This window comes from Bicyclus anynana, chromosome 26 (genome assembly GCF_947172395.1).
Source record: "Bicyclus anynana chromosome 26, ilBicAnyn1.1, whole genome shotgun sequence".
NCBI classification, from domain to species: domain Eukaryota; kingdom Metazoa; phylum Arthropoda; class Insecta; order Lepidoptera; family Nymphalidae; genus Bicyclus; species Bicyclus anynana.
The window spans coordinates 8,816,158-8,842,490 of NC_069108.1; the positions used below are offsets into that span (position 1 = coordinate 8,816,158).

At 37.4% G+C, this 26,333-nt stretch overlaps 1 protein-coding gene across 9 annotated transcripts in view; it reads left to right on the top strand.

Moving 5' to 3' along the window:
- The window catches only part of LOC112056170 (transcription elongation regulator 1), a 70,238-nt gene extending 51,427 nt beyond the window's left edge, over window positions 1–18,811 (top strand). For 8 of the 9 annotated variants that reach the window (XM_052889944.1, XM_052889946.1, XM_052889948.1 and 5 more), the window contains exons 19-23: window positions 13,667–13,870; window positions 14,936–15,223; window positions 16,541–16,710; window positions 17,398–17,530; window positions 18,728–18,811. In XM_052889944.1, the coding sequence (XP_052745904.1) occupies window positions 13,667–13,870; window positions 14,936–15,223; window positions 16,541–16,710; window positions 17,398–17,527 (792 nt within the window). In that variant the 3' untranslated portion in view covers window positions 17,528–17,530; window positions 18,728–18,811. Of the gene's footprint in view, window positions 1–492; window positions 6,698–13,666; window positions 13,871–14,935; window positions 15,224–16,540; window positions 16,711–17,397; window positions 17,531–18,727 lie in introns of those variants that run through there. The other variant, XM_052889949.1, reaches the window with a different exon arrangement.
- Window positions 18,812–26,333: the final 7,522 nt, after the last annotated feature.

Below are 26,333 nucleotides of genomic sequence, written 5' to 3' on the forward strand. Positions count from 1 at the left end.
AATCAAATTCCTAAAATTAAAAATAAAATCAATTTGTATTTATTATGTTTTGTATTTTACATTGTTACAAATAAAAAAAAAATGTGTATTATTGGTCGACAATGTATTTTTCTCTTCACGAAATATGTTGTTGATGCCTGCTAGGCCTATTGTAAACATATTTTAATTAAGCAGCTTTTCCTACTACTGTTTGTTTTTTATTTTTCTTTAATGAGTACCAAAAATCATAAATTCAATGTCAGTAAAATATACAGGGATTTTAATAATGAACATATCAATAGCTTATAGTATATAGTATTTTAGGCTTCAAATACATTTTCGAAAATCCAAAATTCAATTAAAAAAAATAATAAACACAGGATTTAAAACATATCACCAAAGTTAGTTTTTTTATATGTATTTTGTTTAATGTCCGATGCTGGTGCGTTTAATTTATTTAACAGTATGTTGTTAATCCAATGACGTCTAAAGAGCTCTGTTTGTGTCTTGCAGAAATCCGAACCGGGTGAAGTTGAGAAAAAACAGCCCACACCGCCTCCGGACCAATGGGCTGAGATCCTCGGCATACCGGGGGAGGAGGCCAAGAATTCAAAATCCACAAAATCCTCAAAAAAAGAGGAATCCGCGGAAGAAGTCAGCGAGGCGAGCTCTCCCACACCCCAAAAGGAAATCCTTTCGCCGAAAGTATTGAGGTCGTCGAAAAAAGAACCACCGACGGATAAGAATCCCATAAAATCACCGCCGAAAAAACGCCGCCACGACTTCAAAACCCCCGAGCCGGAGCCGGAGAAGAAGGGCAAGAAGAAGACGGAGAAAGCGGAGAAGACGGAGAAGAGGAAACGGAAGAAGTCGGAGAAGGAATAGTGTTTACTTAACGTTTTCTGCAAACGCTGATTCCAGGAGCGGTGCAGGTTACTGTTCAGCCGGGACAATTATTGAGTGTTTTCGTGTATGCCTGATGGTTTTACAGTTTTACGTTTACACATTTATTGAATTGTTTTATGTGCGCATGGGGTGGGTAGTTGGAGCTTTGCTTTGATAACGGTAGAACATTCTTCGGAACACGAATTTTATTTGTTTTTTCGACTGGTTTCAGTTTTTTTGTTTTTTTAATGATATATTTATTTTTATGACGTGACCTTGAGCTCAAATTGTACAGTAGGCTTAACGATTTTTTCTTACAAAATTGTATTTCACATTTTTGACATACAATCAAAGCGACCAACTTAGCATGTGTAAACGACATATGTCGTGAAAAAAAAAATATTGTCGACTAATAGCGTACTACAAATGTCGCTCTCTTTCGTGGCTTTGGATATATTTTCGAATCCGCAACTATTCTACATTTGTCTCTCGCCTAGAAAAATGGTGATGTGCGCATTTTAGACCTACATATGGATACTATATACGAACCTGTTAAAAGTACTTTATTATAAAATACGGCTAAAACACAAAGTCGGAGTATGCTCGACTAGTTTCAAACCCATGCGGGGTCCTTAATCATGAGGTGGTTCTTGCAACGCGGAGTGCGTCAATTTGGCTGTTGTTAGTCGTGTTTTATTGAAATATACATTTGTACCTAGCGAACGTATTTTAAATTGATTTTTGGACCACTCGACAATTTGGACCATACTATAATTGGTCCATTTCCTATCAGTAAAATTGAGACAATGGCGCCTAAACGTAAATTTCTAACACTCAAAACCGTGGATTAGTATAAAAAAATTTCCAACTACCCCCGTTTGAAATAGTGATAATAATAATATTTACGCCGGTCGCACATTGACATCGCGCGAGCGATTGTAGTCGCTTGCGATATATGAGCTGAGCGAAAGTTGTGCAGCTATTTTTAACCGACTTCAAAAAAAGGAGGAGGTTCATAACTTCGTTGTTACTTCATAACTTCGTCATTTTTTAACCAATTTTGAAAATTCTTATTTTTGCTTACAATTGGATACTTACTTCACGATTGGTCCCATTTAGTTTTCATAAAAATCGGTTCAGTAATTTTGTGTAAAAATCTAAATAAGTGGACTTCTCTGAAGTCAGTTAAATTTTTATGTTAAAAAGATATTATAAGCTATGCAATGTATTACTGAATTAATACTTAAATAAAAAACTACTAAAACATATGTAATTACACATAAATGTAATTAAACAATACTCAGATGAAAATACTATGAAAACTTGCGTGATTATTGTTGGAAGTGCTGACTAGTTTCAAATCCATACGAGGTTCCAAGTTGTGAGCTTGTTCACGATCACATGATCACAATATTTGTTTGATCTATCGTTTGGTGTACAATAGCCAGGTCATAGATTCGATATCCACTTCCAAAACACCATAATCATAGTAGTAGATGGTAAAATATCGCTTAGGAAATTTAAATCTCAATTTACTTCAAAGTAAAGTCGACCTAATCACCACTATTTAAAGTTCACTTTACTTTGAAGTAAATTAAGTTTTTAAATTTTAATCCATGATTATTAATAGTGCCTAGGGGTTAGAGGTATCTCACTAGTTTCGAATCTATAAAAGGTTCTTAGTTGTGAGCTTGTTTATACTAAAAAATATACGACCGAATTGAGAAACCTCCTCCATTTTTCGAAATCGATTAAAAAGACATACATTTTTTATCGTTTATTTGGTAATACCAATTTACAGTGTTTTCGATTTCCAGTACCAATATACAGTTATTACAAACGTAGTTAATAAGTAAATCTGACTTTCAATCGCTCAAGCGACTAATTTTACAAAAAAATCGTTCACGCGATTAATCCAATGTGAGGCCATCGCAAGTTGTATGATTTAAAAATCGCTGATATTGTCAAAGTCAATATTTAATGAAAACTTTTAATATACCTACAATAACATATCTATTCTTAATGATATCAGTGTTGGCTCAACGTTATCGAAACAACGATATTTTATACTTTAGATATGTCACGTCATACAAAATCACCGCAAAAAGTGATCCGAATTTTGCTACTAACCTACATTATATGTATAGTTAAGTTTATTAAACACACAACTCGACATTGTATATAACATTTAGGTATTATGTGTTTAACTTTCGTTGTTTAATTAGCGACTAAATGAAATTAAGACAATTGTGCACATTTGTGCTCAGTTTTGATGTTCTATCTCTACTATTAAATATCGTTGTATCGAAACAAACGTATAAAACAAATCCGTTGATGATCACATAGTTGGTCGTTAACTGGCTGCCTTGCGTCTTAGTTATTGGGGGCTATCTACACTTATTCGGCTCCATTCGCATTCACTGGATTGATTTGACATTGCTGGCGGAGTTGTGTGCGTTGTTTTATGATCGAAATCATCAGGTCGTGGTTTTGAGTCCCAGCTATTTAATTATATAGTTATTTAGCTTATTTTAGATTATTACAAAAACGAAAAATGATTATGCCTTACAAATTGAATTTTACACCGAGTTACAAAATAACTCTGCTGGTCATTATCATTAACATCTAATAGTGATTGTTATAGAGTCAAACATAATCCTAAGCACGCCAACCTGCATTAAAGTAGAGTGCTGTCTTAGCTTAAAATCTCCATACATGTAAGGAGAAAGGCTTGGCCTTACACTGAACTAGTGAAAATTAAATTTATTCGTTTTGAACATTACATCAAATAAAAGGGCTGAGACTTTTAAGTAAATACCTGTGCCAGAAGGCTTCGCTCTTTATAACATCACATTATGCTCGTAACCAGAGTATTTTCATTCTATAGTTACAAAATTTAATAAGTAGTAAAAAATTATGATGATGAGATGCAATCAATTCAAGTCACAACTTGTTGACGAGGACGTCATACGTTTGGCGAACGAGCCGAATGAGTGTAGTTAGTCCCTTGTGAAATTTCATTAAAGGAAGCCTTGGCAATAATAAAAGAAAAAAGTTAGTTAGGAACATTGAATAATTGTTTTATCTTTCGAAATTGTCTGTGAAAAATCGACACTTCTTCATAAACCTGCCAAAATTCTCGAATTTTCATCGGATGGTAGAAAATAAATCAATTATTTATTATTAACTAGCTGACGCCGCGCGGTTTTACTCGCGTGGTTCCCGTTCCCGTAGGAATACGGGGATAATATATAGCCTATAGCCTTCCTCGATAAATAGGCTATCTAACACTGGAAGAATTTTTCAAATCGGACCAGTAGTTCCTGAGATTAGCGCGTTCAATCAAACAAACAAACAAACTCTTCAGTTTTATAATATTAGTATAGTCGTTAAATAAATACATGAATTATTTTTAGCATTAAAAAAATTGCGGCTTTGACATATCAGCGGTTTCAAGTCGCCTGTGATTGGTTCAAAATGATTTCTATGTAACTTAGTAGTCTAGGAGCCAACGATACGCATAGCTTCGTCATTTGGTAAAGTTGTGTGCGTGCAAGTTTTGTCAACCTGTGGTCAGCCATTGTTAAGTGCGGTAGGCAAACCTACTAGGAATTTAGTTTTTAACAAATTCCGCGGGAACCATGGATTTTACGGGATGAAAAGTAGCCTATGTAATCCAGGGTATTAACTATCTTGGTTTTAAATTTCAGCCAAATCGGTTCAGTAGTTGCGGTGTTAAAGAATATAAACATCCATAAAAAGTTAAGCGTTAATAATATTAGTAGGATGTTGTACGGTAGGCAAACGAATATTGTAGCGATATTACTAAACGGCTTGCCCTGCAAACTGAAGCAGGAGATAGCACAAGCATCTTCTGCGGAGTTCCTCATATCTACTTTGATTACGTAGAGATACTCCGAGCATTAGCTCTTTCCATCGCCCACTGAGAAACTTACAGTGGAATTCATAGACGTTGTAGGGGCAACCCCAGGGGATCATTCAGCCGCTGAGTGTCGAACTTAACACTCAGCGGATGAATGATCCCCTGGGGGTGCCCCTATAACGTATATGAATTTCACTGAAGGCTTCTTATGAGGCCCTCAGCGACCAAGTCTCTAAACCAAAGTATCCCGAACTTTTTTGTGTGGTAGCCCCCCTTGCCATGTTTTTCCGTGTTGGGTAGACCCCTTACTTATTTGATATTGATTCTGTATCCTACAACTTACACAATTTTATAAACATATATAATATTTTTTTTACTTCATAGTTAGTTTTAAAATAATGTATATGTTTTGATATTATAAGATAGTAAGATGTAAAAAATAGGTACTATCAGAGTGTGTGTCATGATCCACTATCGTGGAGACAATTTTCTTTTAATGGACCCCCAAATTTTTTTCGCTGACATAGACCCCTTGCAGTTTTTCATAGATCCCTAGGGGTCGATATAGACCACTTTGGGAATCACTGCTCTAAACCATAGGTCATCACTGGCAAAACGCACAAATTATTCAGCCTTTACTAAATGACGAAGAAATGTCTTCCACTGGCTCTGATACTATAGTAATTTTAAGTGAATGTTTCATGAATTCGATGTTGACGGCAATATTTAATATCCAATGTTGTGGTTAAAAAAATATTGTACAAATGTTATTAAAAATTAAGCAATAAGTTGTCGATAACATGTAAATTAAGGTGGATGCATACTTTTGTAGTTACCTGCCTGGTCACCAATACTTGACATAAGAAATTGAAACGCTTTAGCTTATATATAGCCGACGCCCTACAGTTTCACCCGCGTAGTACCAGTTCCCATGGGAATTTGGGGAGAAAAAATTTGTTTATGACACTCGCAAATAACGTGGTTTTCTATTGGTAAAACAATTTTCAAAATCGGTTTAGTAGATTCAGAGATTATTTCAGCGACGTGTACTTTATAGACACGTTTCATAAAAACAGCTCACAAAAGTTTATATATGCTTTTTAGGTCAAAACTTTATCTCCTACTCTTATAAAAATGGTTGTGGTGTCATTCGATTCGGAATTGAATGTAGATAAGAAATTGAAGGGCCTCTCGCAAAAATTGCAAAGTTATAAACAATAAATATTTGTCCAGACTTCTAAAGGTTACAGCAGCAGGCAGGTCATCTCCTCCCGGACAAAAATCCAGGTGGGGGTACGGGCCTCGAGGCTATGCCTCCTTGCTCGGGTAAGGCGTGGGGGATTTTGTTCCCCCGGTCATGTTCTTCCAGCCCCTTTCGGGGCTGAGACCTTTCGGCCTAAGGGTAGTCGACGATGTCAATCATGTGCCCCGCGCGGACTGCAATTACTCGCTATCCTGCGCTGGGGCGGTGTCAAGTCCGGTATGTGCGTCATCCATCTCGTCGCCATCTTCGTCGCCGTAAGCGTCTGCGCCTGCAGGTTCGGCCACTAGTAGGAGCTCGCGAGGTAGGGGACGCCCGTTCGGCGGTCAGGTTAAAGGTTACAGTTTTAGAGTATAGTTTTAGTTGTGCAGTAGTGCCACTAGATGGCACTAGGTGTTACAATTCCTTGGAAATTCGCGTTTACGTTTACGCGACCGTCACAGTATTGACGGCCTCCGTGGCGCAGTGGTATGCGTGGTGGATTTACAAGACGGAGGTCCTGGGTTCGATCCCCGGCTGGGCAGATTGAGATTTTCTTAATTTGTCCACGTCTGGCTAGTTACCACCCTACCGGCAAAGACGTACCGCCAAGCGATTTAGCGTTCCGGTACGATGCCGATACGGTGTAGAAACCGAAAGGAGTGTGGATTTTCATCCTCCTCCTAACAAGTTAGTCCGCTAGCATCTTAGACTGCATCATCACTTACCATCAGGTGAAATTGTAGTCAAGGGCTAATTCTTGTAAAGAATAAAATAAAAAATATGAAAACATCGAAAACTCTCACTAGGCGATATGTTTTCATTAACTTTTACTCGCACTATATAAACAATTATACAGTGTACGCGTATGTCGTTGATTACCCCTAAATCAAGAACCTCGCAAACTTTATCTTTTTTTAATATTTTACTACTATATTTCCTACTAGCAGACGCCCGCGACTTAGTCCGCGTGAAACTCGATGTGAACATTCAACTACCCCTACCCTACCCCTAACCTACCTCTACCCTATCCTGGATAGTTTTTTGTAGATATTTTTAAAATCTACTATTAATTAGAACATTTTATGATTCTATATTTTATAGTTTAGGCAGCGTACGCAAAATAAGTAACTTTTCTGGTTGATTTTTTACACCTTGTGTCCGAAAAACCCAAATATCTTACGGAACCCAATTTTTTTATCAAAATAAAATTTAGCCTATATTACTTGTGAATAATGTAGATTTCGAAAAGTGAAAGAATTTTTAAAATCGGTCCATTAGTTTTTGAGCCTATTCATTACAAACAAACAAACATACAAACAAAGTTTTCCTCTTTATAATATTAGTATAAATGATATTTCTCATAATAAGCATTGTTAACCAAGTAGGGTGATTGCATTATGAACTTTGGGTGTTTTTAATGTGATTCTGGTTGTAATGAATGTTACGTCGTCGTTTAGTGTAACCCGCGTCGCGTGTTGTAAGTGTGTGTCCGACTTGGTGTGGTATTGTCATGATGATCGTTCATATAAACATTAGCTTTAAAGACCGAGCGTAGACATATACAATGACAGTTGTTAATTTATTATGAAACATCGGACTAGTTTCGAAAACACACGGGGTCCTTAGTCATAAGGTGGTGGAGCAAAGCGGCACTATCCAAAACAGGAAATCACTAAACAGTTATGATCGTGTTGCTAGAACCAGCTCATGAGTAAGGGCCCCGTATGGGTTCGAATCTAGACGGGCATACTCCGACCCAACATTAAGTGAGTTTTAGCCGTGTTTCATAATCAATTAATATGAATAACTAAAATATCTAAAATTAGGAAAAAAACAAACTGAATAATAGGTGACTGAGATTTGTTTACGAACCAGCGGCGAAGGGCGCCAGCCGATTCCCGCTGGGTTACCTTTAAAAATCCATGCATATTCATTGATGTACTGTATCTAGATGTATGAGAAACCGGAGTTAGTGTCAAGCTATATGAAATTTCCTTTTCTTTGGGACGGCTTACCTTCATCTGAATGCTATCCTTCGCCACTGGTACGAACCATAACTAATGTGATGTATTTTCGTAAATTCTTAGTAATTAGTTACTCGTTAAAGTGGATAATAATTATTACAGTTTGATCAGAAAAATAAAACGAATTTTGTGGGTGATTGAATGATTTTTTCATTGCAATACTCGAGTATTGCAATGAAAAAATCATTCAAAAAATACATTAACAAGATAACAAAATTTCTTGCACTCGAGTGCAAGAAATTTTGTTATCTTGTTAATGTATTTTTTTTGCAAAGCATTTTATTTTTCTGGTCAAATTATGAAAATAAATATTTTATATTAAATATTGTCACACATTTTCTACACATCCTGTATATGGAAGCACATTTTGGACATTGTAAATATAAACATGGAAAAAAAAATGTAAATTTTTCAAAATAATTTAACATAGCAATAGATAATATTAAATTATTAGGTTATAAACTTTTAAGTTTGTAGGTTGTAAGTTTTTATGGTGAATAATTAAAAATAAGTGACGGCAGATAAAAAGTGCGCTGAAAATAAAAATTGATGTATAATTGTTTGCGAATAAGTGCGTAACTTGAATACATATTATTAAAATGCCTTAATGTTTTATTAATTAAAATACTTAAACGAATACATTAGTAACTCCGCTTTTCGTGTACCTAATTGTATAAATTGTTTTTTTTTGTATTTATATATTTTTGAGCTTTTAAATGTCTGCGTTATATTTAAATTATTTTTATCTGGCATCTTAATCTGACAACTTATTTAATTGAACATTTGTGTCTTGTCTATGATCTTGATGGTCCAGTGTTTAGTCTGTGTGTCCTCAGATTATATTTCACAAAATCAGTGGTGTGCACAAGTTTTTTACCTAGGGTATGCACTATAGGTACAAGTTGTATAAAAAGGAAAATTCCTCCTCCAATACAGGTTACTTAATGAATCCTCAGGGTATGCATTGCGTTTGTGCATCTATGAAGTGCACGCCACTGCACAAAATGTAAGGTGAAAGTTAAAAATAATTTACATATAAATCGTCGTTCGGCATACGAGATAATTTAAAAAATGAACATTCGGTGCTGTTTCTTTTTTAATTTGAATTATCATAATTAGAGGCTATCAATATGATAGTTTTGTAAGTGATTAGAATAAGAAAAACGCCGCTCAACGTCTTTTGTGTTACCTGTATAGCTGCGAATTGACATTGGTAGTTTTATGAGCGTATTTATTTCAAACAAGGTTATGCTGTATCTAAGGGAAATGCCCATCGGCCCAGGGAGCCCAGGTATAAAAGTATATGGTGATGATAATATGATGTATAAATAAGGATCTGGTTATATTATTGGCTTATTAAAAATATGTTTCTTAGAAAAAAATACATTTTTTTTTCACTACTACAAAATGTTGGCTGGTGTACCAAAGCGGTGGAGTAACATTTGAAACTGTATTATTTCTTTCTTAACAGATAAGAAAACGAACAAACAAACTTTCAAAAAATATCTTATATTGCCTTAGCTTGCCCCCGTCGTGACAAATTAAAGATGAATTAAAAATGTCGTCAAACGTTGTAGCAAACAAAAGTAGAATTACCAAGATTTTTTAGATATAAGTAAATTGACATAGCTCAACGAGTTGCGATAAGTAGCAATGGGCGGGGCACATAGTTCGAAGAGCCGATGGACGTTGGGGTCCGAAGGTGCTGGAATGACGACCCCCCACCAGGTGGACTGACGACATCAAGCGAGTCGCAGGTATTCGCTGGATGCAGGTGGCTTAGTATCGTGATGTTTGGAAGTCCCTACAAAAGGCCTATGTCCTGCAGTGGACTGATATATGATGAAGTAAATTGCCGGGTGGTTAAAGTAGGCCTGGGCCTGGGATGGACATTTTGGCACTTGCAAAAAATATACAGCATAACTTGAATATTCTCCTTATGATTCTCAAAGTGGCAAACTAGGTGGCACGAAAGCGATTGGTCGGTCTATATCGCCCTTTTTACGTGACTCCAACTATAGTCTAAGTGTTTGAGATTTTGTTTTTTTTTTTTACTTTAAGATTGCATTTTAAATGTTCGACATTTGATTTGAATTGATGTCAAAATTTTATAGCTAAGGATGTACAGTTCGTGCCCACCACGCTGCGTTAGCGTGTGTGGGTGTTTTGGTTACCTAGACAATAAAAAGTCACTTTTTGATTCACAGATATGGTTCTGTAAACAATAATAATTCAATTTTGAAAACATCTCGCTGCAGGCGAAGTCGTAACTCATAAGTGATGTAGCTAGGCGCGACCGAAGCAACGCGAAGCTACCCACGAGGCAAGACGACCTCAGTTAATGAAGTTCATAATTTTGTCCGATTCGCCATGAATAACACATACCCAAATTTAGTCCCTACTCTATGTGTACTGTATTCGTTATCAACCCATATTCGGCTCACTGCTGAGCTCGAATCTCCTCTCAGAATGGGAGAAGTTTGGCCAATAGTCCACCACGCTGGCCCAATGCGGATTGGCAGACTTCACACACGCAGAGAATTAAGAAAATTCTCTGGTATGCAGGTTTCCTCACGATGTTTTTCCGTCACCGTTTCGAGACACGTGATATTTAAATTCTTAAAATGCACACAACTGAAAAGTTGGAGGTGCATGCCCCGGACCGGATTCGAACTGACACCCTCCGGAATCGGAGGCAGAGGTCATATCCACTGGGCTATCACGGCTCACTGTGTATTGTATTCCAACAAACAAATTAAAAATGAGGGTATAAATCGCTAGTTATTTCACACCTAATAATTATTGTAATTAACTTGTTCCTAAATTAATGAAAATAAATTTAATTAATAAGCTTAGAACAGTTAGATTAGTCAATATATTTTGACATTTTATAACATTTTATAAACAAACGGTACATAATTTAAAATAAATAAGCTATGAAATGCATTTTCTACCTTCATAAAAGTTTGTTGGTAAACAATACTCATCGAGTAAGGCTTTAGTTTAAATAATCAAGGTCCTTAATAAATATTTTGTTCCTGGGTGAACACACACATATATTATCCAACATGTAGTGTGTGTGCTATATTCTCTGCTATGCTTACACGTTTCGCGACTGCCTGCAGCGAAATGTTGTCCGCACTATATATATACTCAGAGGCACAATTATCCGCCCACTATAACATATTCGCGTCATATTAAAGTGGGCGGATAATTGTGCCTCTGAGTATATATGTTGATCTTACATGTTTGTACATAATTATAGCATTTGTTTTCTCTCTTTGTTAGAAACATTACATAATGTTTTGTGTATTGGTGTATTAAATATTATATTGACTAATAGTGTTTTATTTTATTCTTGCACTCCCAGTGGCGTTAACCAAGTGACACGTCGAATCTCTTTCTACGATCGCAAACGCTTCGAAAACTATAAAAATGTATGGGAATGACAGATCTTTAGTGACCTGTCGATAGCAAATGTCATTCCCATACATCGTTATAGTTTTCGAAGCGTTTGCGATCGTAGAAAGAGAATCGACGTGCAACTTGGCTAGGGGGGCTGGTGCAAATAAAACTATGGGGCGCCAAAATGTCTTAAACTGGTTAAGTTTTTTCAAGTAAAAATATTAAATACTGTAGGAAATACTATTCTGAGACAGATTTGACGTCGCTCGATCTAGTGTTGGCTCGTGCCGACGCTAGGTGGCGCGACTTGTTTCCGTAAAGAGTAGGGAGTTAGAGAGGGGTAGGGATCGGTTGGCGGGAAGTACTTGCGATTAAAGGCGCCCGTCGTACGGTCGATTCAGTATGCTCGTAGCGTTGGAGCCGTTCACATCTCTTGTTGTGTAATACTTTATCGGTCTTTATCGGATAGGCGGGAGAGTGACTTGAGTGGAAAAGGGGGTGTTAGTTAACTGTCAAGGGATCCCTTGTACCCTACACACAACGATCACAAGTACGTGACTCCATTCAAAGTCATTCTCTTCCATTCTAGGGTCTTATTTTGGTTACAGTTCGATTTGTTAATTAAGTTGTCCTGACAAATCTTGTGAATCATAACCTTTGCTCGACATTGGTTTTCTTTTTTTTTTAAATCCACTTTTGAAGCTTCTACTAATCAGCTCTTTTTCGTTTTCGACATTTTCTAAGTTCAGTTCGATCGCGGTTTTCTGGTAAGGATTCAAGGGGATACGGGCATAAAATTTTGCCTGTGCTTGTCGCTGATAATGTAGCTTTCCCTTGGTGAAAGAATTTAAAAAATCGGCCAGTAGTATTGTAGTCTTGTGACAAGCGAACTAAAAATCAAATCAGACCTCTATGATATTAGCTTAGTCCTTGTAAATATTTAAAAGTTAGCATACCTAGCGTCTAGTATTTTTTTGTCATGGCGCAGTATTATGCGCGGTGGGCTTACAAGACGGAGGCCCTGGGTTCGATCCTCCGCTGGCACCACTAACTTTGTGTCTAGTTATCGCAGGCAATCAAAACATTTGTTATGTCAGACATCGATTAAATATCATCATCATTATCAGCCCGTATTCGGCTCACTGCTGAGCTCGAGTCTCCTCTCAGAATGAGGGGTTAAGCCAATAGTCAGCCACGCTGGCCCAATGCGGATTGGCAGACTTCACACACGATTCGAATGGGGATGATGACTAGGTTTGAATATATTGATTTTTGATACATTCGGGTAAATAAGGTCAATGTTAACTAATTTAGACATAAAAAGTAAAGATTGTCTGGATATTTGCAAAATAAATAAGATTATAAAATTTCAAAATTTATTAAAAATCTTTTATAGTAATTAGATGAAAATTCTTACAGTATAAAATGTCACATTTAATGTAAGGAAGCTTCCTTACATTAAAAGTGACATTTTATACTACATGAATGAACTTAAACGCACAAATAACACAGATATTATTAAATGTGTTTGAACGCCCATACAAATCTAACGATTATTATGTACCTACGACGTCATTAATTCGTACCATTTTGTATGGAGCGTTTTTCAGGGAACCGCGGCAGCGCCGCAAATCTGACCCTTTAAATCCCTGTAGCTCCGAAAGTGATGATCGCAGATACACTGTTACTTTTACAAAATAATTTACTATTAGCATACTCTTAATTTATATACAATTTAAAAAACTGTCATCATCCCTATTGAGAAAATTCTCTGCCGGTTTCCTCGCGATGTTTTTCCTTCACTGTTTGAGACACGTGATATTTAACTTCTTAAAACGAATTACTATTATGTACAGGTGCAGGCAACGGTGAAGGAAAACATCGTGAGGAAACCTGCATACCAGAGAATTTTCTTAATTCTCTGCGTGTGTGAAGTCTGCCAATCCGCATTGGGCCAGCGTGGTGGACTATTGGCCTAACCCATCTCATTCTGAGAGCAGACTCAAGCTCAGTAGTGAGACGAATCTATACTAATATTATAAAGCTGAAGAGTTAGTTTTTTTGCTTGATTGAACGCGCTTATCTCAGGAACTACTGGTCCGATTTGAAAAATTCTTTCAGTGTTAGATAGCCCGTTTATCGAGGAAGGCTATAGGGTATATATTATCCCCGTATTCCTATGGGAACGGGAACCACGCGGGTGAATTCCTTATTATGGGCAATGGTGATATTCCTTGATGTCTACAGGTGCAGGAGCCAGTACCGGAGGCCATGGAGACGGAGGAGGCCGAGGCGGGCGACAAGGACGAGAGCGAGGCCTCGAAGGAGCGCGAGGCGCGCGCGCAGGCCTCCATCAAGGAGCGCGAGAGGCAAGTGCAGCGCGCGCTCGCCACCAGCCTGCGCGACCGGGACAAGGAGAGGGAGTACCACAAGAGGGACGAGGCGGTGCAGGTGAGGGAGACATGGGCTTCGACCATTAATAACAGCACCGTTACCCCCCTGGCAAAGATCACAAAGCAATGATCTAACGCGTTTATAAAAACTGTTGTTATAGAATCGATGTTTCATTGTTGTAATCGTTTTCGTCTTGTAAAGAGCTCCCTGAAAAATGCCGGTTTGTGTGAAGTGTTTCTTTCTACTTTAATTTTATAAAGGAGATGGTCCAAAATTGTATGGAGCCCAGGATCAGTCATTGTACCCTGGCGGAAATAAAAGAAAATATTTTTTTTAACTATTTTTGATTATGCAAATCTACGAATTTGCTTTAATTCTATCGAAATAATATTCATTATCTCCCAAGAAATGCAACATTAATTGGCAGATTGATGACGTTTACAATGCAGTAGTCGATTTGACGTTTGCTGTCAATTGTCATGTCATATTTGCTCTATGGGCGCCATATTGATATAACTCAAAAACTTGGGTTTTTATTTTATTTATTTATTTTTATTTAGTTAGATTTATTGTAATAAAATCAATTTCAACCATCTCCTTTGTAATAAAAACAATATCTATCAAGAATCGATTATTTTGACGGAACGGAACGAATAAAATATACCATTGTCACATATGTAGATTTACCTTTCCCTGATTTCTTAGTGTCTACGCACACGGTCGCCACGCCACAGCCACAAAATACTACCAACGACCTCTTTTTTTGTTGTTTTCTTACATTTTATATGGACTCGCAGCCTCCGATATAGGGACTAATTAGGTATCTTACACTTAACTATTAGTTGTTGACAGTTTTTGACATCATTCACCTACACGAAAAAATTTATTGTGGAATGTCTCCCGTGTGCTGGGACCCTTATTGTTGTTGTCGTGTCTGATACCTAATAGACTAGTTGACATTTTATAAGAAACCCTCACTTTTACTAATTGATATCGATATATTTCGGACCCTTATTTCAGGTACTAATTATTATGAAATACACGAAATAAATACTAATTGTTGTTGTCGTGTCTGATTGCTAATTGTTGTTGTCGTGCCTGAATCCCCATTCTCGTGTGCAGCACTTCAACGCGCTGCTGGCGGACCTGGTCCGCAACCCGGACCTGACGTGGCGCGAAGCCAAGAAGCAGCTGAAGAAGGACCACCGCTACAGCCTGGCCGACGAGCTGGCCAAGGAGGACCGCGAGCGGCTGTTCACGCAGCACGTGGGCGCGCTGGCGGGCAAGCGCCGGGACAAGCTGCGCGCCTTGCTCGCCGAGCTGGGCGCCGGCTGCACCGCGCACTGGCGGGACGTGCGCAAGCAGCTCGCGGAGCACGCCGCCGCGCCCGCCTACCGCAGCGCGCCGCAGGTAACGTGCCGTGTTAGGTACAGACTGGCTGTACCCAATTGGGTACAGACTGACTGTATCGTATTGGGTACAGATTGACTGTACCGTATCAGGTACAGACTGACTGTACCTTAATAGGTACAGACTGACTGTACCCAATTGGGTACAGACTGGCTGTACCGTATTGGGTACAGATTGACCGTACCCTATTGGGTACAGCCTGGCCGTACCTTACCAGGTACAATCCTGTACCACCAGCTGTACCGTACCAGGGTCACGCCCTGGCATGACATTGAATTGTGGTACAAGCCGTTACACAGTCATTTTTTTTTAAATTCCAGCACCGATTATGCTTTGAAGAATCCTACTAATATCGTATCCACGAAAGTTTGTATGGATGTTTGTTACTCTTTGACGCCGCAACTACTGAACCGATTTGGCTGTAATTTAAAACGAAGATAGATAATACCGTGAATTAACACGTAGGTGACTTTACATCCCTGAAAAATCAACGGTTCCCGCGAAATTTGTGAAAAACTGCGCTGTTCTTAACGTATCGCTCCTTGCTTATGGAGCGGATTATTTACGAGAAGTATGTATTGTATTGCGCAAGTACAATACAAACTTCTCAACTCGTAGATACGTGACATCACATAACGCATCGCTCCATGATTGTCACGCATCGCGATAAGTCGCGATTACTACACAACATTCTGCTTTAACAGTTTGTCTTCTATAACTTTCCGTTTCCACTAACAGTTGACCCTTACTAAAAGTTAGTTACCAAAAGTTAGCAAGCATACTAAATGTTAATAAACTTAAGTTTCAGGGAATTGGAGTTACTAAATTTTTGGTCATTCATTGACTTACCTTCATTAAATCACATTAATATATTAAATATATAAAAAAAAATATATATTTGTAACTAACAATAATATTATGTACTAACATTAAGTTTAATCTTATAATATAAAAATGAATCGCAAAATGCGTTGGTAAGCGCATAACTCAACAACGCCTGGACCAATTTGGCCAATTCTTTTTTTTAAATGTTTCTTAAAGTTCTAGGATGGTTTTACGGCGAGAAAAATTCGAATAATTGCTGAAAAAACCATAAAAATAGCCCTTTTCTTTTTTCCATACCAATGTTTTCTAACTAAAACGTAGTCAATTTGAGCTTTATTGTGGGGTAGGGTAGGATAGGGGTAGTTGAAAGTTTCACGCAGACGAAGTCGCGGGCGTCCGCTAGTATCAACTAAAACTGTTGTAACGCTAAGGAATAAGGATTAATAAACGGCTTTATTATTATTAATATATAAAATATTGCACTGTCAACAGATGGAGCGCGAGTTCCGCGACTACCAGCGCGACAAGCAGAGCGCTGCCAAGACCGCGCTGCGACAGTTGCTGCAGGAGACCCGCTCCATAACGCACCGCTCCATGGCGGCCGTGCGCGACAGCCCGGCGGCCATGACCTCCCTACAGGACACCTTGAAACATGACGCCAGGTAACGCAGTCCATGTGAACATAACGCACCGCTCCATGAGCTTATTGTGATAGATAACGACGCATTATTTTATGAATGTTACATAAAGATAATCCATCGCTCCATGAACTTAATGTTATACCCGTAAATAACCACGCATTGTTTTATGAATATCACAAAGATAATGCATCGCTCTATGAACGTCACACGAAAATGAATACTGTTTACCAACAAAGAAATTGGAATGGAAGGTAAAAAACTCATGTCATTTCATAACTTATTTATTTTAAATTTTATGTTGTTTGTTTATAAAATTAACCATATCTAATTGCTCTAAGCTCATTAATCAAATTTATTTTCATTAATTTAAGAACAAGTTAATTATAATTATTATTACTTGTAGAATGACAAGTGATTTATACCCTCATTTTTAATTTGTTTGTTGGTAAACAGCACTCATCAAGAAAGGCTGTAGTATAGATCCAGAGAACCCCCACACAAACGTTACCTGTTTATAGAAGTTTTTTGTATAGAAGTATAAATAACGAGTCGCTCCATCACCAGACTGTATGTTCGGTACACACATAACGAATCGCTCCATCACCCAGAGTGCATGTCGGGTACACACATAACGGATCGCTCCATCACCAGAGTGCATGTTGGGTACACACATAACGAATCGCTCCATCACCAGTGTGTGTTGTGCAGGTACACGGCGCTGGAGCACATCCCCGAGGAGCGGCAGCAGATCATCAGCTCTTACCTCGAGGAGTTGGAGAAGAAGGGCCCCCCGCCGCCGCCCACCGCCACCGAGCCCTCGCGGCGCTCCAAGCAGTGACAGGTCAGCCCCCTTACACTACAGGTACATCATTTTCACGACCTCTGTCGCAGTTGGTAATGCTGTGAATCTTAACAGAAAGGTTTGGGTTTGATTCCCCGGTCGGTTTAGGATTTTTAAATTTTCTAAATTGGCTCAGATCTGGTGGTAGACCATGGCTAGTTACCACCCCACCAGCAAAGACGTACCGCAAAGCGATTTAGCGTTCCGGTACGACGTTGTAGACAACCGTCAGAGGTAGATTAAAAAAGGAGGAGCTTCTCAACTCGACGCGTATATTCTGTTGCTAGCTGACGCCGCGCGGTTTCACCCGCGTGGTTCCCGTTCCCGTGAGAATATGGAGATAATAGGCTTTCTCGATAAATAGGCTAAATACAACACTACAGGCTATGGTTGCCAGATGGTCAGGAATCGTCGGGATTCTCCCGAAATCTCAAAATCTCCAGAAAAAGCAATATATTGTGGCATGTGTCATGGACACGGTCGAATTATTGTACGTGAATACGTAGTTGGTACAATATCTGTAGAAACCGAAAGGGGCGTGGATTTTCATCCTCTTCCTAACAAATTAGCCCGATTTCATCATAGATTGTATCATCATTTACCATCAGATGAGATTGCAGTCAAGGGCTAATTTGTAAAGAGTAAAAAAAGACCTCTTTGTTTTTTTTTAAAGTTGGTTGTGCTGTAAATCTTGATAGCAGATTTTATTTTATATCCTATATACTTCTTCGTATTATGGTCTCTAATCCTGCCAAGTTTCATTTAGATTTCATTCGGTAGTTTCAACGTGATGCCCGGTCAACAAAAAAACACGGACAGACATACAGACATACAAAAAATAAAAAGTATATTTTTGGCTTCAGTATCGATTATATAATGCCTCCAGAGTCGAGATGGCCCAATGGATATGAACCTCTGCCTCCGATTTCAGAGGTTGTTCTTTTCAGTTGTGTGCATTTTAAGAAATTAAATATCACGGGTCTCAAACGGTGAAGTTAAACATCGTGAGGTAACCTGCATACCAGAGAATATCTTAATTCTCTGCGTGTGTGAAGTCTGCCAATCCGCAATGGGCCAGCGTTTCTGAGATGATGATGATGATGGCCTCCAACTAAAATTGTTAAAATATCTTCAGTGTACAGAATTTGACCTTTTACAGTTTTATTATAAGTATAGATATATGTTTGTTTGTTGCAGTTGTCACTGGGCGCGCGCGAGGCGGCGCCTGCCCCCCCCTAGATGTACATTTGTGATAAATGAAATAAACTTGGCGTTCCACAACTGTGTTTTATTGACGACTAGCACCTTCTGCGGTTTTACCTGCGTGCAAACACAAACACAAACACTACATTTATATCATAGGTAGTTGACTCATATCGAAGGAGATGGTCCATTTCAGGTCCACTCTTGTACCCCGTATCATTAAAATTTAAAAAATACCAGGTGTTTGCGTTCGGCTTTGCTATTAGGGAAAGTAGTTAAGGGACTTACTGTAAACTGCTTCGTATCTCCACTCTTCTCAATCCCAGCCAGATTTTAGATAGTTTTGGTAACTTATATGCGAATTACCAAAATGGTCTCGGCGCGTGCGCACAACGTATGTAGCGATATATATACTAGGCACAAAAATTAAGGGAGCAGAAAAAAAAATCCAAATTTTTGGGGGATTTTCAACAGGCTGTAACTTATACAAAAATGGTCGTACAGCAAAAAAATAAAAAGCAAATTGTAGCTCTAAGTGTTTAGTTTTTGGATCTGAGTTTGAAAATTTTTTTTTGAAAATATTTATCGAGTAATGATAAGAAAACCACCGAAAAAAAAATTTTCGAAATTTTTTTGGTTTTTTTTTTAATCTACGGACGTGGAAAAAATTTTTTCGACTCAACCTCCATATGGACCGGATAGCTTGTTTATTCAGATTTAATTTCGTTTTTTTTAAATCTCGATACGAGCATTTCTAGCTGAGATATCGATGTTTGAATGGAAAAAGATCATTTTGTCTTTGATTACCAATATCTCAGCAACCAATGATCGCACAGAAATTTTGAGGTTGGTTTTAAAAACTTGAATAAAATCTCTATAAGGATTGGCAATTAAATTTTGAAAAAAAAATTTTTTTCAATCATTACATGAATTTGAAAAAGCATCCAAAAAAGGGCTTTTTGTCGTTTTTTGGAAAATCAAGCGCCCAATCAAAAATATTGCGGAAACCACTGACGTTAAGTGTGCCTTTTACTGTTCAATATACCCACAAAAACCCTACAAAGTTTCAATTCAATCCAGTGTACCGAAATGGTACATAAATATAACCTTTTAATATAAATAATTCATTGATAGCAAGCTATTAGCGACATATAATAAAATAAGTACGATGTGCTGCGCGCTCCGCGCCCGTCGCCCGGGCACTCCCCGCTGCTGCCGGTCTGCAGCTAGATCGCGAATTGACTTCAGTGTGGTAGCCTCGTCATTAGAGACTGCACACGTCCAACTCCAATTACTTCGTGACAGTCGCCTTAGTCAGTCGCGGAGAAATATAATTATTACAACTAGTTAATTAAATACGCGAGTGCAGTATTCCCGATTTAGGGTAAGTTTAGATTGGCACATTAAAACCTATTACGTAATATCAATCTCATTTTGTCGATAGCTTGTTTCTTTGTTCATTTTGTTTTAACTTTTTATAATGTCTTATTTTCAGCTTATTTTTATTTATTTCATTTCAATTCAATAGTAGATTCATTCCTTTAAATTCATAGTAACATCATATTAATTGCCAACTCATTAGTAATGTAATATTAGAATTGCATCATCTTAGTTTTATATCCACCCACATATTTTTGTAATTTTAACGTAATGATTTCTTTGTTCTTTTTTTCTTAGCCTTCAGCTCTTAAAACATTTTAAATTATAATTATTGTAACTTCGTTCTGGTTGTTTCCACCACATCGACATTTCTACCATGCGTATGTACAATCCGTGTTGCACATCTGCCGATGAGTGGTAACCAGGACGAATCGATGTAGCTACCACTAATTAGGTGTGCTATGTCTATTCCAGGAGCAACGTACGGCTTAGGTCAGGCACGTACGGCTTAGGACGACCAAGTCAGGCCGAGTCACAAAGCTACTCAAGTTAACTTCACGCATCTGCGCGTCACCATCTTCGTCATCACCGTCCAGGGCCGGCTCCAGTATCCGCCTTGCTCCCGTTCCTGCTGCCACGTCACATCTCGGCCACCACAGGGGAGTACCTCGCACGGCAACGTCAAAGATTAGTAGATATATCAAGGACCACGACCTTAAAAATTTGTGTGCCTCCGACGAGCTATTTAAGGGATAAACCTAAATTATTAAATTTTAATTATTTAATTGCCGTAGTTTGTTTTTTTTTATTTCTTTTCGTCATCAACGGCCTACCGGCACACTGGCGCCCTCCACGTGGTTTTATCTGCTTTTCTTTTTTGTTGCCTAGTAGTAGATCTGTACGGTGCATGGTTTTTTTTGTAAAACGCTTGATTTTTTTTTTGGTTTGCAGTAACTGAGGTGAACGTAGTGTCCTTTTATTTGTAATCGTTGACGATTTTGACGAATTAGTGCATATTTTTACTTTTCTTTTTTATTTCTAAAATTATTAAACTTTGACTGGTGGTACAGTCAACAAAAAAAAAACTTATTAAAATGTTTTTTTCTTATTGTTAAAATTTATTAATTGTTATAATTATCTTTGTGTACTTCAGGACTAGTAGACTAAAACTAAAGGTGCGTTCACACCAGTTGCATTTTATTTTTTGTTTTTTTTCACTTTTTATTTTTGTTGCAAATCATTATTTCATATCATTCATTCATATTATCAAACCAGGGCGTTCTGTTAAATTGATTGTAACAGAACGAAGATTTTTTTTTCTCATTTAATTTTTTTTGTGCCATTCCACACATACCCGATTTATTAATTTTTGTTTGGATAATTATTTGTTAGGTTTTGGGATTTTAATTTTTTCATAATTATTTTTTTTTTCTTTTTATTTTTTGTACTTTAATTTTTTTTCTCAATCTTGTTAAATATGTCGTATCCAATTAAGTATTTTTCATTGCAAAAGTCTGAGTTGGAATACGAGGTTGCGGTAAGAGGCGAAGTTCCCGCTAGTACAGTTGCTGATCTCAGGAAACAAATTAATAAACTGAGTCAGTTATATCCACCTGAAGATATTTTATGCGGTCACCTCGAACCTCAAGATGATTTGGAGTGCTGTTTAGAATTATTAGATAAAATTAACTCGTCATTTACTACAGAGGTCACCGATAAAAATGTTTTAGCGCGGTTTGAAAATTTATTAAATCACCTGTATCACAGGCTCAACCGAATCGAACCTAGCAAGGAGTTATTAGATTCTAAATTACAATGCAATGATTTATTTAAGGAATTGTATGAGAAACTTGTAAATTTAAAAAAGAAAAGTATCGATCCTTTATCAATAGCTGATATTAGCTCGGATGCACAGTCTTCTCTTGCACCCGTAAATATTAGCGTTACGTGTGAAGGTGGTATGCGAATTTCATCAGAAATAGGAAAATTAAAATATAACGGTAAAACTTGTGTGCGATCTTTCATTCAACGAGCAAACGAATTTAGTACTGCTCGCAATATTTCTGGTGTAAAATTACTCTCATACGCAACCGAAATATTTGTAGACGATGCTTTGCATTGGTTTCGCGGTGTAAAAGATCAGGTATCGACCTGGGACGAGCTCACCATCCTTTTAAGGCATGATTTTGATAAGTCGGATTTTGATTATCGCTTATTGTCCGAAATACGTGCTCGAACACAGGGTAAAACGGAAAATATTACGATTTATCTTTCAATATTGTCTGGCATGTTCGCGCGTCTGTCAAAAACTATACCTGAGGAGGATAAGTTAGAAATAATTTTACACAATATTCGCCCTTGTTATGCCAGCACTTTAGCTTCTTCTACACAAATTACCTCGGTTGATCAACTACAAACTTTGTGTAGGAATTATGAAAATGTTCAATCGAGATTATCACAATTTCATGAACCTACTACTGCTACTTCAGACACTTTAGCGCCTGAGTTTGCTTATAAGCAGGATTCAAACACTAAAAATAATTATAATTCTAATTTTAATAAAAATAATATTTACACTAATAATAAAAATCAATCTAATTATCCTAAACCTAACACTAATAACAATGATATTAATAAAAAATATTTACATCCTATTACTAAAATTAATACTACTAACCCTACTAAAAACGTTTATTGCCCCAGATGTCGAAGTAATACCCATGGTTTTTTGAACTGTAAAAACACGGAGGTCGTTTGCTTCAAGTGTGGTTTAAAAAATGTTAAAAAACCAGAATGCCCCGTTTGCAATCCAAAAAACTAGACAGGCAGAATTGTATGATTAAAGGTCACCTAGATAAACAGGAATGGAATAATTGGTTAACAACTATTAAAAATTTTTTCGCCTGTTACAAAATTTCTACAATTCTGCCAAATAAGCCTCTAGGTGATATTAGACCTTACGTTAATGTTAAAATTAATGGCATCGAAGCGTCAGGACTTTTAGACTCTGGTGCAACCGTCACAATTATTGGTAACGGTTCTCACGATCCATTATTACGCCGTAGTCTTAAACTTATTGAGAACGGAAAAAATATGTCAGTTATTGCTGCTGGCGGAAACGTTTTGAAAAGTATAGGTACTATTAACTTACCTATAAGTTTTGAGGGTAAATTCAAAATAATTGAGGCTCTAGTTGTTCCCGAAATACAATTGTCGCTTATATTAGGCATTGATTTTTGGAAAGCCTTTAATTTGTGTCCGAAATACTTAAGTACACTAAGTTTTACAGCTTCACTGGCAGACTTTAGTGCTAAAAATACATCAACAAAATTGTTAAATTCTTATAGTAATCTAAATTTTACTCAAAAAGCTATTGCTGACAATGTCATCGAGCAATTTTGTGACATTTCTTTTACAAATCGTGGGTTAGGACGAACACATCTAATCACGCATCGCATCGATACGGGTGATTCTCCACCAATTAGGCAGAGATATTACAGGCTCTCTCCCGAAAAGCAAAAGATCCTTGTTGATCAGGTAGATGAGATGCTAGCATTAGACGTGATCGAGCCCTGCGAGAGTCCTTGGCAGTCACCTGTTCTTTTGGTAAATAAAAAAAACGGAGAGCCTCGATTTTGCCTCGATAGTAGGAAGTTAAACTCAGTCACCAAACGCGACGCTTACAATCTTCCATATATATCGGAAATTTTGGATAATTTACGAGATGCGCGGTTTTTAAGCAGTTTAGACTTGTCCAAAGCTTTCTGGCAGATTCCTATTGCTGAAGAAGATAGAGATAAAACAGCGTTTTATGTGAATTCAAGAGGCACGTTTCGTTTCAAAACCACACCGTACGGACTGACCAACGCTCCGGCCACGCAACAACGCTTGGTGGACGCTTTATTAGGTGATGTTGACCACCGTATCTTCGTTTATTTAGACGATATAATTATTGTTAGTGAAACGTTTGATGATCACGTCTCTCTTTTAATTCGTGTTTTAGACAAATTACGTAAGGCTAACTTAACAATAAACTTAAAGAAGTGCGAATTCTTTCGAAGCCAACTTAAATATTTAGGTTATGTTGTTGATGCTCACGGATTACGAACCGATCCTGATAAAGTGGAGGCCATTCTTAATTTTCCAACTCCTACAAATCGCAAGGAGTTAAAACGATTCTTAGGTACTGCTACTTGGTACCGCCGATTTGTCCCAAATTTTAGTACAATTGCTGGACCTCTCAATAAACTTACTACTAATAAAAAGAATGCACCACCTTTTCAATGGTCAGAAGAAGCTGACTTAGCTTTTAAAAAACTTAAAGAGCGTTTAGTTTCCGCTCCAGTTTTATCATGTCCCAATTACGATTTACCGTTCGATGTGCATACAGATGCAAGTAATTATGGGGTAGGCGCTATGCTTACGCAAACCATAAATGGTCAGGAACACCCTGTTGCATATATGAGCCGATCATTAACAGCACCTGAAAAGAACTACAGTATTACTGAGCGTGAAACTTTAGCAGTATTGACAGCATTAGAACACTGGCGTTGCTATATAGAAAATGGGAAAACATTTAACGTGTACACAGATCACAGCGCGTTGAAGTGGTTTCTCTCGATCAACAATCCAACTGGTCGTCTTGCGCGTTGGGGTCTACGTCTGTCTGCATTCAATTTTGAAATTAAACACCGTCGTGGTGCTGACAATATAATTCCTGACGCCTTGTCTAGAGCCATACCTGTCTCAGCGATTACTACTGCAAAATCCGTCGCAACTACTACTGACGATTGGTACAAAAATATTTACAACAACTGTATTACACAACCTCAAAATTTTCCAAATTACAAAATTAAAAATGATCGTCTCTTTCGAATAACTAAAAATAAATGTCACCTAACTGATGAGTTTTCTTGGAAAGAGGTAGTCCCATCAGAACTTAGGGAGGCTATTATTGGTGAAAATCATAAAGAACCCACTGCTGGCCATTTAGGAATTTTTAAAACTTATAAACGACTTACACTTAAATATTTCTGGCCAGGCATGTTCCGTGATGTTTCAAGTTACGTAGGCTCATGTCAAACTTGCTTACAATATAAAGTACAAAATCACGCAACATTAGGTGAAATGGGTCGGCCTAAGCAGTGCGTACGCCCCTATCAGATGCTTAGTTTCGACTTAATGGGTCCTCTCCCCGCCACTCGTAAACAAAATTCTTATATTTTAGTAATAACCTGCTGTTTTTCGAAATTTTGTCATATTTTTCCTATTAAAAGAGCAACTTCTGAAATTATTGTTAAAATTTTAGAAGAGCAAATATTTCTAATTTACGGAGTCTGTCAAACTATCTTTTTAGACAACGCGCCTCAGCTGATTAGTAACATTACCAAAAATTTTTTCAAAAAATATAATGTGCCTAATGTATTTTACACACCTAAATATACCCCACAAATTAATACCGTGGAGAGGTATAACAAAACTATTATCACGTGTCTTTCTACATTTGTTGACAAAGATCATCGTACATGGGATACCTTTATACCTGCAGTACAATTTGCCATTAATAATTCTGTCAATGAAGCTACAGGATATACACCATCGTTCTTAGTTTTCGGTCGAGAACTAGTTATTTGTGGTTCACACTACCTCGACAACGACATTGGTGACGAAGTCTTATTTATGCCAAGAGACTTATATGCGGAAAACCGTGGATGTATGAGCAACATATTTGATGAAGTACAAAAAACTTTATTCCATGCCCACGCGAAAAACACGCAAAAGTATAACTCGCGCAGAAAGGCTTACGAATTTAATGTAGGAGACATCGTTTATAAAAGAACTTATGTCCTGTCTGATAAAGACAAATTCTTTAGTAAAAAATTGGCCCCAAAGTATATTAAGTGTCGAGTTATTACAAAACTATCGCCGCTTATATACATACTAGAAGACATGTCCGGAAATAACTTGGGCACTTGGCATATTAAAGATTTAAAAATAAGTAGTAATTAATACCTTAAAATTTCATTTGTTATATATTAACTAATATTATTATACCTAATTACATTAATTTAACTTTATATCATAGCATATTTATCATTATTATTTACATTATTTATACCTGCATAAGTTACATTACATTCACTCGTCCCTATAACAATCATAAAACATTCTTTGCTATAAGTCATCAGCTGTAGCATAGCTGTGACTTCTTAAATGAAAG